An 18151-nucleotide genomic window follows, 5' to 3' on the forward strand; every position below is an offset into this window, starting at 1 on the left:
GTTTAACTTTTATTTCCTACAATTTCTCCCTTTTTTTCCCCCCAATCAGTAGCTGCTGACTTTATTTAGGCCCCATCATTTCTTGACTGGATTATCTCAAGATTCTTTTGCTCAAGTCCAACCTTGTATATATGTCTGTAGACTTCTGTGCAACACCCCCACTTTCCAATAAATAGTCTGAACTGTTGGATTTGGGCACCTCACAGACCATAAACAATCCCACAAAGCACTTGCGCTTACCACAGTTACGAAAAGAGTGGGCTTGTAGTGTCATACTATCCTGCCTACCATTGTTTGCATCCATCCTTGCTGTTCTTGTGTTCAAGCTCTTTCTCTAACTGGAGAACCCTCCTCAGTCCCAGTACTCTATCTCTCGGGTTTTTCCTATGTAAACCCTTCGTGGAAAAGTGTATGACGTGATTAAATGATCGATTACAGATCTGTTCTCTCTACTAGTCTGTTAACTTCTTGAGAGCAAAAATTCTGAAACTTCAGTGGTCAACGGAACCATTAAGGCTAAAACCCATCCGAGCGGAAGGACCCTGCCCCTCCCGGTTAGGGGGCGGGGCGAGACCTGGCTCGGGGTGGCAGTGGGGACTTTTTTCCTCGCCGTGGCGGCGGAGGCGCACGGCGTGGGGTAGCGGCAAGACGTCGTCGGAGGAAGGCTGAAAAAGCCCTAGGTGCTGCCGTTGCTAGTAGAAGTCGGACTTGTCGCCCGAGCTGTGCGTGTGCACGGGTTTCGGACCGAGCGGAGCTCGCTGCCGCTGTCGCGGAGCCTGCCCCCTGCTCGCCCCTGCCCAAGTCGCGGTGATGGAGCCGGCCACCACGCTGCCCCCAGGCCCGCGCTTGGCGCTGCCCCTCGGGGGCCCGGGCCCGCTGGGTGAGTTTCTGCCTCCCCCCGAGTGTCCGGTCTTCGAGCCCAGCTGGGAAGAGTTCGCGGACCCCTTCGCCTTCATCCACAAGATCCGGCCCATAGCCGAGCAGACCGGGATCTGTAAGGTGCGGCCGCCGCCGGTGAGTCAGCCAGCACCCCGGATCCTGCTCGCGGCTGGGGGGGAGGGAGCGAGGACGCGAGGCCCGGGAGGCCCGAGGCGCGGGGGCGGGGAGCGGTCGCCCCGCGGGCCCGGCCAACTTTGGTGTCTCTCCGAGGGTGGGAGTTGCGGCGACGGGGGACAAGGCGCGGGGGGCCGGCCCGGGTGGGATGCGGGCAGTGGGGACGGCGGGCTCCGGGGGCCGGGCCGGGGGCCGGGCCGTGCGGCTCCCGGGGGCCGGGGCCCTGCGTGGCCGGGCTGCGGTGCGGGCTGAAGCGGTGGCAGCCGCCGGGGTGGTCGCTGGGGAGCCCTCCCGGGCCCGGCTGAGGCGCGGGCGCGGAGGCAGGGCTCTGGGCTCGCACGGCCGGGCGGCTGGTCCCTGCCTCCTCCCCGGGGTGCGGGGGTGTGTGATGGGTGGGGGTGGGGGACTTGCGAGTTGTCGTGTGAGGAGGAAAGTTTTCAATATGGCGGCGGGAGCCCCTGGTCCTTTGTGTGGTGGCGGCGTCGGCCCGGAGCTGCCCTCACCTGAGCGCCCCACCCTCCGGACCCGGGTCCCCGCCACCACCTGGTTCCTGGGCCCTCGGGAGGCCCCGGGCCGAGCTGGGGCGGGGGGCGGCCGGCGCCGCTGGGGGCGGGGAGGAGCCGAGGGTCCGGCCTGGGGCGGTGTGTGGCTGGGGCGCAGGGGTCGGGGGCGCACTTTGGGGACTGTGGGTGCGAGCTAGGAGGCCGTCGCCCCGATGCTCGCCTGCCCTAGCGGACGCTCCCGCACGGACTTCGGGACGGATCGCGCCGCTCCCGGGGGAGGCCTGGCTGGGGCTGAGGTGGAGAGGCCGTGCATTTAGGGGAGATGTCAGGCGGGCTCCTGGCGATTTCGCCCTAGTCCCTAGCCCTCCCTACTCGCCCCTCCGGCGGTGGCACTAGCGCCTCGAGCTTGGGGGCCTGTGAGGGGTGGGATGTCCCCGAAGACAGCCCTAACGGCTGCAACGTCCGCGGAGAGCCCGGCCCACTCCTTCCCTGTCCGTCCGTCCCCCCTCCCCCCCGCAGCCGGAACTGGATGCGCTGCGACACCCCAGGTTTTTCGCCTACCTTTTGGGATGGCCTGAGTCTGAGTTGGCCTAAACGACCGTTGGACCGGCCGGGACGGTTGGAAAGGTTTAACTGCCTTGCCTACCGTTGAAGAAATTTCTGTCTTTACCCCCTGCTCCCGCACAAGTGGAAGAAGACACCCCCACCCCCACCCCCATCCCTTTCTCCCATAAACTTACTCTTTGTAATGGCATTTTGAGTTGCAGGATTGTATACGTATCCATTTCGTTCTACAAAAGCTGTTTGAGAGATCCCTGAATAAGCCTTATCTTTCCACCGCTCCCCCTTCACCCCCCCGCCCCGGAAAAATTAAAACACAGACACCACATTTTAGTTTCTCTTCAACAACTTTGAAAACAGAAATGAAATGAATGCTTGAGAAAAATAACTGGTCCGGTCAGCTAGTATGGGGAAATGTTTGGAAGTAGATTCATTTCTCCTGGTCAAGTGGGCAGGGTCGATTGTTGTAGCTTAAAGGAAGGTCCATTTCTGTTACTGTAGAAGTAACAGCAGGCCTGCAAAAGTTACGCCCTTGTCTGGCTAAACCTAAGGTTTTAATTTCGAAGACTCGACCATGTTTCAAACCTTGAACGATTTAGATTTATCCTAATGTATCAGGAAAGATGAATATGAATATTAGACGTTTGCATTAATGGGATTTTATTCAGAAATTAGGAAACTTGACCAAGTTACTAGAAACCAAAATATAAGAGGAGTTGGGTTCCTGTGAGTTTTCCTCCATGTTGGCATTGTGGCATTCTAGGGCTGGGGTAAGTCCTTTATCTTGCCTCCTTTGCCTTTTATAGAGCTATTTTCTTCGAAAAACAGTGTTGCTCTGGTTAGGTTTGGCTACACGTTTCCTCGTCTGGACCAGCAGATTAATGGCAGTCTTAGGATTTGTGTTCTGTTTTGCTTTTTGCCATTCTGAATGTCACACATGATGGCCACCATTTTGTATTGAGAATACTATATACTACAGCTTGAGAAGAAAGGGGTAAAGAGGAAGAAATAATCTACAAACATAACTAGTGCTGTTTGGAGCCCTCCTTTGTGTGGAGGGGACTTGCTTCCTCCTTTGTTTAACAAACTCCTCTGCCAATGTGCAAGAGTTTGCTAGTATTAGCTGTTGATATAACCACAAAAAAGAAAATTCAGAAGTTGTAGCTCTTGAATAGAGGGGTCCTGGAACAAAGGCTTTTTAAGAGACATAAACAGTCTTTGTTTAGGAAATGTTTTGTGTTAGGAAAGCTGGGAACAAGTGGTTTCATATAGTTGAAAAGTGGCAACAGAATAAACCCTTAAGAAATATGAAATATTTACCGTGGTGTAGCATTATAATGTTTGTGTCCCTAGATCATTTCTGTTCGTTGAGTTTTTGGAACTCTAGTGGCGAAATTTAAAGGGAGATGTGGTGTGCTTGTAGTAGGTGAGGGAGAACTATAAAAGCAGTTCTATTTCCTTTTGTTCTTAGCTTTGTATCTTTTAGGGAGCTTCTGTGTGTACGTGCTTTCTTAGGGTCTTAAGCTCCTTAGCTTGTGAAAACTTAGGGTGTTTACATTATTTGTATAAGAGTGCATAAAAGTTGACAGAAATTTGTGAAAATCTAGTAAGGTAATGTGATAAAAATGAGTCAAGACTATATGTAAACTTCAAGTTTAAAGACAGTAATAAACCTATTTCAAAGAAGTAAAAGGGATAGCTAAACTTATTTTCTGAGGTGAGGCCTTTAAACATTAAACTTAATTTTATTTATTTTCCTTTAAAATGCAGGTATTTCCCCGTGCTTAGATGTTTAAGTACAAATGTTATTTTCACATTTGATGAGTATTTTTAGGGGTATTAATATTAGCCAAAAAGTTGGCTGCTCAGTAAATATCTTTTCGAATCTCTCATTTCATAATGTATTTGATAGCTTTAGTCACCTTCTTGCTTCCAGATATCTAACATGGCTACAGTTAGGCAGATTCCACAAATTTATTTTTTGGCAATGACCAAAAATCAGAGGTTTAAATTCAACCACAGATGGCACAATAAATACTATTGTTTTATTTTTAACTTCCTTTGGTTGTCTGTTTGAATCCTTCGTCTACATCTTTATAGCTATGACGTGTAAGACTGTTGTAATTCAGTAAGCCTCTTTGAGTTAATTCCACCCTTGGGGAACAAGGAGGAACTTAAAAATACACTTTTTTTGTAAGAAGTGCTAATGACTACAGAGCTTGTGGAGGGTGGGGGGATAGTGTCTCACTGTTGCTTTGCCAAGCCTTGAACTCAGATCTGTTGGGGTTAAAGGTGTGAGCCACCACACCTGGCTCTTTTTTTTCAAAGACAGGGTTTCTCTGTGTAGCCATGGCTGTTTTGAAACTAAGAGATCCACCTGCCTCTGCCTCCCTGGTGACGGGATTAAAGGTGTGTGCCACCACTGGCTTTTTTTTTTTTTTTTTTTTCCAACCAGTTAAGCTGGTGAGGTGCCTAACACCTTTAATTCCAGCACTCTGGGAGGCAGAGGCAGGCGGATCCATGTGAGTTTGAGGCCAACTTGGTCCAGGACAGCCAGGGCTAAACACAGATAAGCAAAACCAAAACCAAAAAACATTTTATTTGTGTGTGTGTACATTTGCATACATGTACTCATGATATACTACAGTGCAGGTACGGAGATAAGACAATTTGTAGAAGTCTGGTCTCCTACCATGTGGGTTCTGGGGTCAAATGCATCAAAATGCTTGCATGTTTAAAGGGCAGTAAAAGTCAAGGATGTTTGAAATATAGGAATAATAGGTAGAAATTTGTCAACATGGGGAACTTTCTTTTAGAGGGTTTAACATATATGTACATATATATATAAATATATAAAATATCTGGTTTATGTGCAATAGGATCATCTTGTAGACTTGTCACCATTTTTGGTTTTGTTTAGATTTATTTTTACTTTGTGTTTTTTCTACCTGTGTGCATGTGACCTTGCCCACAGAGGCCAGAAGAGGGCATTGTATCTTCTGGAACTGAATTTAGAGAGGGTTGTACTCTGTCATCTAGGTGTGGGAACCAAACCTGGGCCCTTTGCAGCCATCAAGTGCTCTTAGCTACTGAACCGTCTTTGCAGCCACCCATTGCTGTTCTAGTTGGTCCACATTAGGATTTATAGAGAAAAATAAGTGAGGGTTTAGTGTGGTGGCATACCGATAATGTGAGCACTCAGGAGGCAGAGGCAGGCAGATCTCAGACCAGCCTAATCTACTTAACAGTTCCAGGTCAGCCAGGATTACATAGAAAGACCTTGCCTAAAAACAAAACAAAAGGCTGAAGAGATGGCTCAGATTAAGAGCACTTGTTGCTCTTCCTGAAGACCCAGGTTTGATTCCCAGTAATCACTTGGTGGCTTACAAGCATCTGTAAATCCAGTTCCATGGGATCTGAGGTTGCCATCTGACCTCTACAGGCCTATATGGTGTTCAAATATACAGGCAAACAATACATAAATCTTAAACATTTAAGGAATGAAGAAGTGGCTCTGATTAAGAGCTATTTACCATGCAAACATGAGGACTGGCATTCCTATTCAAATATCTACATAACAAATGAATTATGGCCCTACATTCCCTTGTAGTCCCAGCACTGAGCAGGGAGTAGACAGGAGGGTTGCTGGGGTTTCCCTGACTTGCAGCCTAATCCAGAGAGTATGCAGGTAAGAAATGAGGCAGAGAGTGAGAGAGGACTGCACTTGAGGGCCTCCTCTGGTCTTGTTGCACTCGTACATCAGCCATGCAGCCCAGTCACACACGTACATACATGCTCTTCCTGTGCTAAACTGAATCATTTAAATTTTTTTTCTGGATATGAGGACTAGTTTTTTGATAAACTACCAGAACATAAATACTTTTTTTTTTTTTTGCATAAATAAAATTTTAAGCTATTATTTGTGCCTGTGTGTGTATTTGTTGGGGGAGGGAGGGAGCAGGTGCACACGTGTGCTACTGTGGAGGCCAGAGGACAACTTTGGAGTTGTTTTCTCGTTCTCTCTTGTTTTGGAGCCAGGTGCTGTTTCTGCCAGGTGTACTTCTGGCTAGCCAGCTAGAAAGCTTCAGAGTGCTGGGATGGGAGGACAGATGCATGCCACATCTGGTTTTTGATAGGGGTCCCAGGGACCAACCTCACGTTGTTAGGCTTGTGCAACAAGTGTTTTCACTCACTGTGCCATCTCACCATCCCCTAACTTTTTTTTTTTAATTACAAAAAGTTACAAGTATAGGAATTAGTTCCTGTAGCTATTTCTAGATAAAGGCAGAAAGAACAACAGTCTGGGAATGAGGACCAAAGCAGTTGTAGAGACCTTCTGGGGTTGGCTTTTGTCTGTTGCAGTTACAGGTAATATTGGAGCAATTCAAAGTGAGCTTTCTAGTATTTAATGAGTGATGGTCACTTTTCCGTTAGTGTGGGGTTATCGATAAGTTCTTGGGTTTTACCCAGTGCTTTTGTTGCCTTTTGACAGTTTTTGGAACTTGTAAAGAAACTTGAGCATCCTGAAAACCTTAGCAGGTAGAGGTATTTCCTGTTCTTGTTCTGTTGCTAGAACTGGCCATATTTTAGCTCAGATATGTCACACTGACCATTTTGTCTCACAGAACAGTTGAGAGTCAGGAGGGCTCAGGAAAGAGAATGAAGTACCTTTCTGAGGTGTTGGTTAGGTTGTTAGGTAACTAACAGGCTAGTAGTTTAGCTTTCGGCATTGATAGTGTGATTGCTGTGAGAAAAATTGCTATTTAGTATTTTATGTGGTATTTTTTTTCTCCCATGGTACTGAGAATGGAAACAAGGCCTTGTTCCTATCAGGCAGGTTCTCTAGCACTGAGGGCTATGTATCCTCAGCCCTTTTTTTTTTTTTCCCCCTTCTGGAGACAGGGTTTCTCTGTGTGGCCCTAGCTGTCCTGGACTTGCTTTGAGACCAGACTTTTGCGCCTCAGACTCACAGTGATCTGCCTTCTGCTTCCCCAAGTGCTGGGATTAAGGTATGTGCCACCACGCCAGGCTGGGTTTTGATTTTTTTTTTTTTTGTTTGTTTGGTTTTTTTTTGTTTTGCAAGAGGGTTTCTCTGTGTAGCCCTGGCTGTCATGGAACTTGCTCTGTAGACCAGGCTGGCCTCCAGCTGGCAAAGATTAACTTGCCTCTGCCTCCCTAGTGCTTGCTCCGCCACCACTGCCCAGCAGGTTTTGATATTTTTATCAGATTAGGCTGGAATTCCCAGAGTAGCCCAGGCTGCCCTCAAACTCAGTGTTTATCACCATACTGGGCAAACATTCTCTTTAATTTTAATTTTAAATTAGATTGTATGCCAGCCATGATGATGATGATGATGATGCAGTCTTCAATCCTAGCATTTAAGGCAAGAGGATATGATTGGGTAAGGCCAGGTGCTAATCTCTTAAATCTATTTCTAACAAGAAATATTTTGTGGGGATAAAAATTATCAAACTGAGGATGAGCGTGTGTTGTGTGTATTTATTCTTAGAAGTCACTTTATTATGTAAAAGGGAGGAGCTGGTTTAGAAGTTTTTAAAGGTGCCTAGAGTTGCTTTTGTGTTTTTGTGAGTCTGTAATCATATTCACTTGTGCAATTGAGGGTGTGTGCAGTTCACATCTCCTGCTTGAGCAGGTCAGAGAGTAACCTTGAATGTTGGTCCTTGCTTTTTTGTTTGAGATAGTCTCTGTGTTTCTACTCTGTATGTCAGGCTACCTAGTCTTCACACTTCAATGGGAATTCTGTCTTCCCATTGAAACACTGGAATTATGTATGGATACTGTCTCTGTGTGTTTGATTTTGCCTGGGTTCTGAGGATTCGAATTAAAATCTTCATGTTTGTGCAGCAAGCACTTTTATCTACTGAGCTAGCCCTAGTATTTTTTAATCTGATTGCATCATGACCTTGGATAAAGTCTGTTTACCCCAGTGTGTATACCTTCTCATCCGGCTCTAAAGGGATCTGACACTGACCTAGGGCTACTGTCTAGATTAATTAATGGATTCCAGGAGCTTAATCTTAGTTGTTTTTTTTTTTTTTTTTTTTTTTTCCTTCCCTTGCTCATTGCTAAGAAGAATCTAGGAACAGATGAAGCAAGATGAAACTCAGGGCCAAATACACATCCCTCATTTTCCTGCAGTGAAGTTTGCTTTTTTAAAGATTTATTTATTATGTACACAATATGCTGTCTGCATGTAGACCTGAACACCAGATCTCACCATAGATGATGGTTGTGAGCCACCATGTGGTTGCTGGGAATTGAACTGAGGACCTCTGGATGAGCAGCCAGTGCTCTTAACCTCTGAGCCATCTCTCCAGCTCCTGCTTTTTTTTTTTTTTTTTTTTAAATGGAACTTAGGAAAGGCAAAAGCCCAACATCAAAACTAGAACAAGAACTTGGCATGGTGATGCATGTCTGTAATCCAGCATTAGTTTAGAGGCAGGTGGATCAGTTAGGTCGGCCTGGGTTATATAATGAGTTCTAGGTTAGTTAGTTTCGGAAATGTGTAAGATCTCACAATCTCATCTCCAACCCCCCAACCCTAGAATATACCTGGGTGTGATAGCTTATTCCCAGCATTCAGGAAGCAGACAGAATCATGAGTTCTAGATCAATCCAAGTTATATAGTGAAAACTTGGTTGAAAAGCTCAAACTAGGGCGGGGCAGTGGTTGTTCACACCTTTAATCCTTGCACTTGGGAGGCAGAGGCAAGCAGATCTCTGAGTTCCAGGACAGCCAGGGCTGTGTTACACAGAGAAACCCTGTTCTGTTTGAAAAAGAGCAAGCATCCCCCCACCCCCAATAAAGCAAGAACAAACAAACCCAAACCCAGGGGGTAATAGAGTGTGAAAGGTTAACTGAAGGTGGATCGTCAAGGGGAAGTCATCAATCCTGATGAGACTTTTCAGTGATGTGTCTGTTTTGGGGCTATCTGCTCTGCTGTAAGTAACTCCTCAGCCATTCTCCTCTAAGCCCAATAAACTCACTGAAAGAAAACCCACACAGAGAGTCTCCTGGGACTGTATATATGTAACAAATATAATCCTTGTTTTTATTTATTCATTTAAGAGGAGCTCATGTAATCAAAGTGTTCATGAACTTCTTATGTCCCAGATATTGGATTATAGCTATGCATCGTCATAGTCTTGTTCTTAACATTCCTTAGTTGTCCCTAGTTCTTTGTCTAGGGTTGAGATTCCATGGGATTTTCTTCTTTAATGTTAGTATGTCTTGCTGTCAATGTTTAGGCAGCCATGTTGATGAGTCTTTATGGGTTTAACTTCTCTGACATTTCTAAGAGAAGATCATATCAAACTTCCTATTCCCCTGACTTGTAGGTTTTCCACCTCCTCTTACTAAGATTCCTGAACCTTTTGTTGTAGATGCATCAGTTGGAGCTGGGTACCTGGGTACCACACTTGTTATCTTGCCTAGTTTTGTGTAATGGTTTCTGTTGAAGTTTCTTTGAGAGGGTGAGGCCTACAATTATCTGTGGGTTTTTTATTAAGGTCCCGCGAGACAGTGACATATATCCTATAGTTTGAAGTCTTGAAACACGGTTTTATTCTCATCATGTAATGCCAGAAACAAAGAACAAATCCCCGTTAAAACTCATAATTACAAGGGTCTTCTAGTTTTCTGTAATGTTATACTCATCATTTAGTGATATTTAAACCAGATGGCAACTTTTTTTTTTCCAAGCTATATTTGAAGGTAAAAGGCAGAAAGAGTAGTTGCTTTTTCTTAGCATCTGTACTCTAATACCTTATTTTGTAAGGCAAGACATGAGAGTAGAGAATGAAAAAAGTGTGTATAGAATTTTTGAAGTAGGGGCTGGAGAGATGGCTCAGAGGTTAAGAGCACTGCTTGCTCTTCTAGAAGTCCTGAGTTCAATTCCCAGCAACCACACGGTGGCTCACAACCATCTATAACAAGATGTGGCGCCCTCTTCTGGCCTTCAGGTGTACATGCAGGCAGAACACTATATGTAATAAAATAAATAAATCTAAAAAAAAGAATTTTTGAAGTATAACCTTTAGTTTGTCAGTTTTTTAAGAAGTTTTATTTATTTATACACATGAGCACTCAATTTGCATATACACTTGCCTAACAGAAGGGGGCATCAGATCCCATTATGGATGGTTGTCAGCCACCATGTGGTTTCTGGGAATTGAACTCGACCTCTGGAAGAGTAGACTGCACTCTTAACTGCTGAGCCATCTCTCCAGCCCCTAACCTCTACTTTGTAAAATTGAAAGTATTTACTTTGTAAAATTGAAAGATTTTCCCTCTCCTTGAGGCACTCATCCAATATTATGATGAATTTTGGACAAATGGAGAAAAGTCACCAGATTTGCCAGTGGGAGGATAGCTTCAGGGATTAGTATAGAGATTGTGGGTTTGTTCTTTATTTTCTTAATTATATTTGGATTTTATTCATTCTCTTGGTTCTTGTGTTACTGCTTTACTGCCCTTTTCTTTCATTGTTAATCTTCATGCATTCTGTTTGTGAAATATGTCTTTGATGTATGTAATAGATAATTGTTCATTTTTTGTTGTTTTGTTTTTTGAGACAGGGTTTTTCTGTGTAGCCTTGGTTGTCCTGGACTCACTTTGTAGAGCAGGCTGGCCCCAAACTCACAGATTAATTTTTCTATAGCCAGGGCTGGCTTCAAACACCAGAACCTCATGCCTCCCATACCAAGTGCTGGGAGTCGCAGGTGTATGCCATTGTGTACAACTCTAACAGTGTTAATGTAGCTCTTCTTCCTGGGTTCTGAAGCAGAGATACAGGGAGATCAAGAAAATAGTAAGCTACACGTATTCAGCGGCAGAGCCTTACTTTAGAGTTTTCAGGAACCCTGGCTGGGTTCTAGCAGAGGGTGACGTGGAGCTCCTGATTCTCCTGCTGCCAGGGGTGTGTTTGTGTGCACAGTGTGCATGTGATAGACTAACTTTCGGGAATTGGTTCTCTTTCCACCTGTGGTCAACTCAGTTTGTCAGACTTGATGGCTAGTGCCTTTATCCAATGTGACACCTTTTATAGAGCATAACTTGTTGATACTAAGCAGCCATTTAAGTGATGGCCAGTTTATCTGGCTGCAATTTTTTCATATTTTAGAGTAATAAAAGTTATTTTGGAGCTGGGTATGGTAGTTCACCCCTGTAATTCCAGCACTCAGGGAGACTGAGGCAGGCTGGTTTACAAAGCAAGTTCAGGACAGCCAAGGCTACACAGGGAAACCCTGTCTTAAAAACAAAACAAAACATAAAACTAAAACCAAGTTCTTTTGAAATGTAGCAGTAAATGTGAATGAAGTAAAGCAATCGACAATGCTAGACAACAGCGACTACAGTATTTAACACAGCATGGTTTAAGGTGTCATGGGGTGAAAAGGGAAAGGCCCACTTACAGTCTTTAATTGATCATCGTATTACATCCTTTCACATGAAAACTTACATACTTGTAAGCCTACATGTGGGAGGCTGAGTCAGGAGGATGGTAAGTTCCAGGTATAAGTAGGAATATTTGTCTCAGAAAAAAGAACAAAAAATTGTAAAAAGCAAGAGATCTAACCCTGAAGTCATTGATTGCCTTTGCATATTTGTGCTGCTATAACGAAATATTTGATACTTTCTAAGTAGTAATAAAAATTCTTTTGTAATTTGTCAAGTCTGGGAAATGCAGATTAGGCTCTTTGCTAGGTTTCATATCTTAGAAGGGCTAGCTAGGTCTCTGCACTCAAGTTAGGATACTTGGAACGCTGTGTGCTCCTTTGGAAGAGTAGAAAAAGGAGATGTAGACTAGTTCCATAAGGTCTCTAAATCTACAAGCAGGCTCTGACATCATGATTTAACCCACTCTCAATGACCCCACCTCTTAATATTATTACATCAGTTATTAAGTTTCAACACATGAATGCTCAGGTGGGCACAGGCATGGAAACTCCAGCAGTCAGAACTCTATTAAGGAGCAGGGTCAAAATGGGTTGTGTGTTTGATCCTCAGCATACTTTAGCCTTGAGTGGTGGTACAGACCTTAAATCCCATCACTCTTGGAGATAAAGGCAGGATGATTACACGTTTGAGGCCAATTTGAGCTAGGACCCTGCCTCAAAAAAAAAAAAAATATATATATGTAATATGTTGAGTAGACTGACAGTTTGCCTTTTGTAAATATTAGGACTACTGAGAATTCCTAGTCCCTTCAGTTCAGGCTTAAGTTCATTACTATTGCGGATTACACGTTTATCCAAAGTAATTGTTTCCATTCTTAATGTTACTTATCAGGGCTAAGTATCTGTTAGTAAATATGTTGCGTCTAGTGAAATATGGCTTACTGTTTAGCCTTTTTAACTACAATTTTAAATGTGTCTGTAGTATATGTCCTGTGGAAAAGAGTACAACAGTCTTTTCTTTATTTATTTTTAATGATTCATTTATTTTTACATTATGTGCATTGATGTTTCTCTGTGTAACCCTGATTGTTCTGGAACTCATTCTGTAGACCAGGCTGGCCTCAAACTCAGAGATCCTTCTGCCTCTGACTCCCAAATGCTAGGATTAAAGGCATTTGCCATCACCACCTGGCAAAATGAGCTTTTTAAAATTCATGTGCATGAAACGCCTCCCCCTAAGGCAGAGTTTGAGAGGTCAGCATTGGAGGTGAGGAAGACGAGATTTTTATAAATCTTAAGGGTAAGGTGTTTTTAAATGGGGGATTTGGCAGGCAAAATTGGTGGGGTTACAGGAGAAGAACATAAGCATAACAAGTTAGTCATAACAGCCTCCTGAGACAAAGACACGATTGCAAGATGGGCATAAGGTAGTCATAACAACCTTTTGAAACAAAGGTAGATTTGCAAGATTGTTATAAAAAACTTTTTGAAACAAAGACATGATCATCGTTTCTGAACAGGCAGTCCAGAACCATTTGTAGTTAAGGTTACAGGTGGAGCATAGCCCAATCCTTGAGAAACAGATATTTAATCATAAATAGGTGTGAAGCTTATTTGTCTTTATGGTAAGATGGCTTTTAGGCCCAAGATGGAGGCAGACTTGTTCTTTAGTCAGAGAACAACTATCAGGAGTGAGTTCTACCTTGTTGACACGGGTCTCTTGGTTTTTTTTCTGCATTGTATTCCAGGCTAACTCACCTGAGAAACACGGTAAATTCCCCTGTCTCTACCTCCCGCCTCTCTGTAAGGATGCTAGGATCACAAATGGCTACTTCCTCCTTACCTTACCTGGGTTTTTTGCATTGCATCTAGGCTGTTAGTTGTTAGGTTTGCATAGCATGCATGTTTACCATGCATGTCCCTTAAATGTTCTTTGAAATATGTTGTTTAAAACTGAAGGCTTTGGGTCAGCAAAATTGCTAAGTGAATAAGGATATCTGCAGGCAAGGCCTGACAAGTTGAGTTCAGTCCCCAGAACCCAAACAATGGAAGGAGAGAATGAGATTCTGCAGATTTCCTTGAACACACACACACACACAAACACACACACACACACACACACTAAAAAGTTGAAGAAAAACAACAAAGTGGTGGCTTAGCTCTCTAGAGGCCAAGGCAGGAAGGAATATTGTGAGTTCAAGCCCAGCCTGGGGATCCTATCAAGACTCAAAGCAAAACAAGCAGAAAAATTGGCTTTCCTGGGTTGCCCCTATTAATCTGTACATTTTTTATTTTGTACTGCAGGTGCACACTGAGCAAAAGCTCTGCTTCTGCTGATAAACTACATTGCTCCATAGCTGAATCACTTTTTCCCCTCCTTTTTTTTCTTTTTACCTTTTTTTTCAAGATAAGGTTTCTCTGTGTAGCTTTGGCTGTCCTGGACTCTTTGTAGACTAGGCTAGCCTCACAGAAATCTGTTTGTCTTTGCCTCCCTGAGTGTTGGGATTAAAGCTGGGTGCCACTATGCCTGGCTCTTCTTTTTGCTTGTTTGTTTGTTTTCTCTTTGGAGACAGTGCTGTACTCTGTAGCGCAAATGGCCTTGAAGTTATGGTAACTCTTATACTTCAGTTCCCCAGTGATAGTTATATAAACACAACAGCAGCTTACGTGTTACAGCTCTGTTGTTGAGACAGGTTCTCAAGAAGCTAAAGCTGACCTGGAACTCCCTGTGTTGCAGAGGTTGATATTCCTTCTGCCTTCCCAGTACTGGGATTGCAGACATGTGCCACTACTCCTGGTGTTATTTTATTTTTACATAGCTTTACTTATTTTATGTTTTGAGTGTTTTGCTTGCATGTGGTGGAAACAGTCGTGGTCCTCTGCAACAGCGGCGAGTGCTCTTAGCTACCGAGCCTTCTCCCAGCCTCCTGAGTTCTAATTTGAGAAAATGTTTCGTGCCTTGGAATTTATTTTGAGAAAGGGACTTACTATGTAGCCTAGGCTAACCTTGAATCTAGATCCTTCTGCCTTGGACTTTTGAGTGCTGGAGTTACAGTACTCCCACTCCAGACTTTACTAATGATAGTAGTAAATGTTAGTGCTGTGCTGTCATTATTGTTATGTGTGTGCAGATGCTCACATCACTTTTCCTGGGCACATGCGAAACAGCACATCAATGGAGATCAGAAAACAATTTTTGGGAATTGGTTTTCTCCTTCCACTGTAGGATCAGACTTAGGTGATCAGGCTTACATAACAAGAACTTTTACCTGCTGAGCTATCTTGCTGGCCCTGGATTTTTTTTTTTTTTTTCTTCTCTGCAAGACCGGATTTCACTATGTAGACCACACTGGCCTCTACCTGCCTCTCTACCTTCCAAGTGAGATTGGTGTGTGCCACTACACCTGACTTGAATTTGGTACTTTTAATTCAGCTGTTGAAAGTCTACAAATGAAACTGGTAGTGCGCAGCTGTAATGACCAGCAGGAGGATGTCAGGCTACATACAGGGCCCAGGCTCATAAAAGAGAAGCAAAGCAAATCCTTGTTCTGGGCCTAGTAAAAATGTATTCTCTATTTATTATCTTTTTTTGTTTGTTTGTTTTGTTTTTGTGTGTGCTGGGTTCACTTTACATGAACAAGTTCACAGGAAAGCAGAAACCAGAACTGGATATATGTTAGGGTGTCTTCTTTTATTATTTCTCTCAGCCTTAGGACCCTGGACACAGTCTCTCACTGAGCCAGAAGAGCTGGCCTTTCCAGCTAGGCGGGCTTGCCAGGAAGCTCTGCTGATCTGTCTGTCTCCATCCTGTCTAAAATCATGCCTGCCTTTTTATGTAGGTGCTGGGGAGTCAAACCCAAGTCTTTGTTTGCAGAGCAAGCATTCTGACCCATTGGGCTGTCTGCTTAGCTCCTTCACCTATCTTTTGCTTCTATGAAGTGAAATGAAGTGTTTCTAATCTTAAGGACCAATAATACATTTTAAATCCCAGTACTTGAGGGGCATAAGCAGGTGGATCTCTGAGTTTAAGGCCAGTCTGTTCTACATAGTGAGTTCTAGGCCAGCCAGGGATACACATGGTGAGACTCAAGAAAAGACAACTAAACATGATGTTACAAAAGGGTGGAATAGTAGAACACAAAAGGGATATTTTAAAAAGAAATAAATATGAATAAAGGATAAAGTGTGAGTTTCCATCAATAAAACAAATGTGTCATACTAATCTAAGATATTAATAAACAGAAGCCAGTTTGTCATTTTTCTGTAAAACTAAAACATCTAAAAATCTCTATTAAAGATTATTTTGGTCATTATGTTTTTAACTCTTGTGACACCAAGAGTGGCTGGGAATATATGGTCCAGTGGTACAGCACTTGTATACAACTGTCGCATGCCTTAAGCCCCAGGGCTTGATGTGTAACACACTATTTATTTATTTGTATGGGGGTGGGTGTTAAGAGAGATGCTCTGTTAAAGTGCACTGGCTGCTCTTCCGTAGGATCCCCTTTATCTCCTACCACCCATGTGGCAGGTCACAACTTGGAACTCCAGTTCCTTGACAGCCTCCTCAGGACTTAAGGGGCACTGCACACACTTGGTGCAGAAGCTTACACATAGACAAAACACCCATAAATGAATGAATACATTAGGAAAAAGCAATACAAAGGAACCTCTTGGACCACCAGAACATTATATGTGTGTATTGGCCCCCACTGGGGCTGAGAGTTACAAGTGGTTTTGAGCCACCTGATGTGGGTGCTCAGAATTGAACTTGGGTGCTCTGTAGGAGCAGAAGGTGCTCCCGTATTGCTGGCCATCTCTAGAGCCCTTTATTTTATCTTTATTATTTATTTATTTATTTATTTATTTATTTATTTATTTATTTATTTATGTTTCTCTGTGTGTGTGCACATAGTGCGCCCTGGTAGATATGGAAGTCCAAGAACCATTTTCCAGAGTTGTTCTTCTCCTTCTGCTCTGTGGGTCCTGGGATTGAATTTAAATCTGGCAGGCTTTGTGACAACTGCTTTACCTGCTGAGCCCTCTCACTGGCCCAACACCCTGCAGTGAGAAAACACCTAAGTTGTTTCATGTATGCACTTCTTAAATCCTTATTAAGGTGGTCATAACTGGTCACCCTCAACTGAAAAGACTGCTAACTTACCTTAAAATACCCCCTAAGACAGATTGCTTTGGACCCTAACAATTTTGCGCTGAAGTTTTGTGTTCCTAAAAACCTATAAACTATAAGAAATGAAATCTACTTTTACCTCTGCTGGCATTGGATTGTAATCCTGTGAGTATATACTTCTAATGATGAAAATAAATAGATTAACATAATAAATAAATGAAAAAGAAAGAACCAATTCCCCCCGTAATACTGATGAATTTCACACAATATATGCAATTAGAAAAATGTTTTGGTCCTAATGTTACTTTTTTTGAATTAGTAAGTGTAGGCTCCTTTTTTGGGAAGTTTTAAAAAATCTTATTTTTTTATTGTTTTTTTTCTAGACAGGATTTCACCCTGTCACAGTCCTGGCTGTAGACCAAGCTGGCCTCAAATTCACAGAGGCACTTGTGTCCTGAGTGCTGGGGTTAAAGGCATGCATTACCAATGTCCCTGTTAAATTTTCATATGTGTTGATCATATTCTTCCTGTCTTGGACTTTTCCCAGATTTTTTTTTCACCTCCCTACCAGCCCAACTTAATGTTCTCTCTTTTTCTCTTTCACTCTCTCAAAAACAAAAATGAAAATTAAAGCAAAAAAAAAAAATCTCTTTAAAACCAATAAAAAAAAAAGGAAAAAAATAAAGCCAAAATGAAACTATAACCTTCCTCAAATATACACAGAAGCCCCACAAAGTCTCCTTTCTGTTGCCCAACTACTCCTGGAGGCTTGCCTTGGAATGTGATTGAGAAACTCAGAGGCACTAAATTGGAGTAAATGGATTTTCCCTTTCCAAGCAGGTGTCAGTTGCAAATAGTCTCTTGGGTTAGGGGTCAGACTTTGGTCTACTTTTCCTTTTCTTTCCCCACCCCCAGAGACTTATTTATTAACAAGTGCTCTATCTGCATATATACCTGCATGCCAGAAGAAGACATCAGATCACATTATATAGATGGTTTGTGAGCCACCATGTGGTTGCTGGGAATTGAACTCAGGACCTCTGGAAGAGCAGGCAGTGCTCTTAACCACTGAGCCATCTCTCCAGCCCCCATTCTTCCTTTTCAGTGCTGGACTTTTGTCTGGTGTGGACCGGTGCAGGTCTTGTGCATGCTCTAAGTCTCTGAGTTCACATGTTCATCAGCCCTGTTGTTTGGAGTCAACCTCTGCCTCTGGCTCTTAGTCTTCACCTCTTCTTCCTTTATAGATCCCTTTAGTGGAGGGCTTTGGTAGATAAGTACTCCAAATTCTCACTCTGCACTGTCCATTTGTGGGTCTCAGTGTTAATTACTGTCCAATGCTAATAATTATTAGGGCTCAAAATGAAAATAGTGTTTTTGTAATAAGAAACATTTAAGGGATATTATAATATATTAACTATACAGATGCCAATAATTGGTTATCTACAGAAGAAATTCTTAGGGTTTTAAGAAGAATCTTGGGCAT

The 18151-nt window shown here is 43.3% G+C and overlaps 1 protein-coding gene across 1 annotated transcript in view; it reads left to right on the forward strand.

Moving 5' to 3' along the window:
- Positions 1–720: 720 nt before the first annotated feature.
- The window catches only part of Kdm5b (lysine demethylase 5B), a 72916-nt gene continuing 55485 nt past the window's right edge, over positions 721–18151 (forward strand). Inside the window, exon 1 of the mRNA XM_021633771.2 lies at positions 721–1014. Coding sequence (XP_021489446.1) covers positions 811–1014 — 204 coding nt within the window. The 5' untranslated portion in view covers positions 721–810. The remainder of the gene's footprint in view (positions 1015–18151) is intronic.

The sequence above is a fragment of the Meriones unguiculatus genome, chromosome 11 (assembly GCF_030254825.1).
Source record: "Meriones unguiculatus strain TT.TT164.6M chromosome 11, Bangor_MerUng_6.1, whole genome shotgun sequence".
Classification (NCBI taxonomy): Eukaryota; Metazoa; Chordata; class Mammalia; order Rodentia; family Muridae; genus Meriones; species Meriones unguiculatus.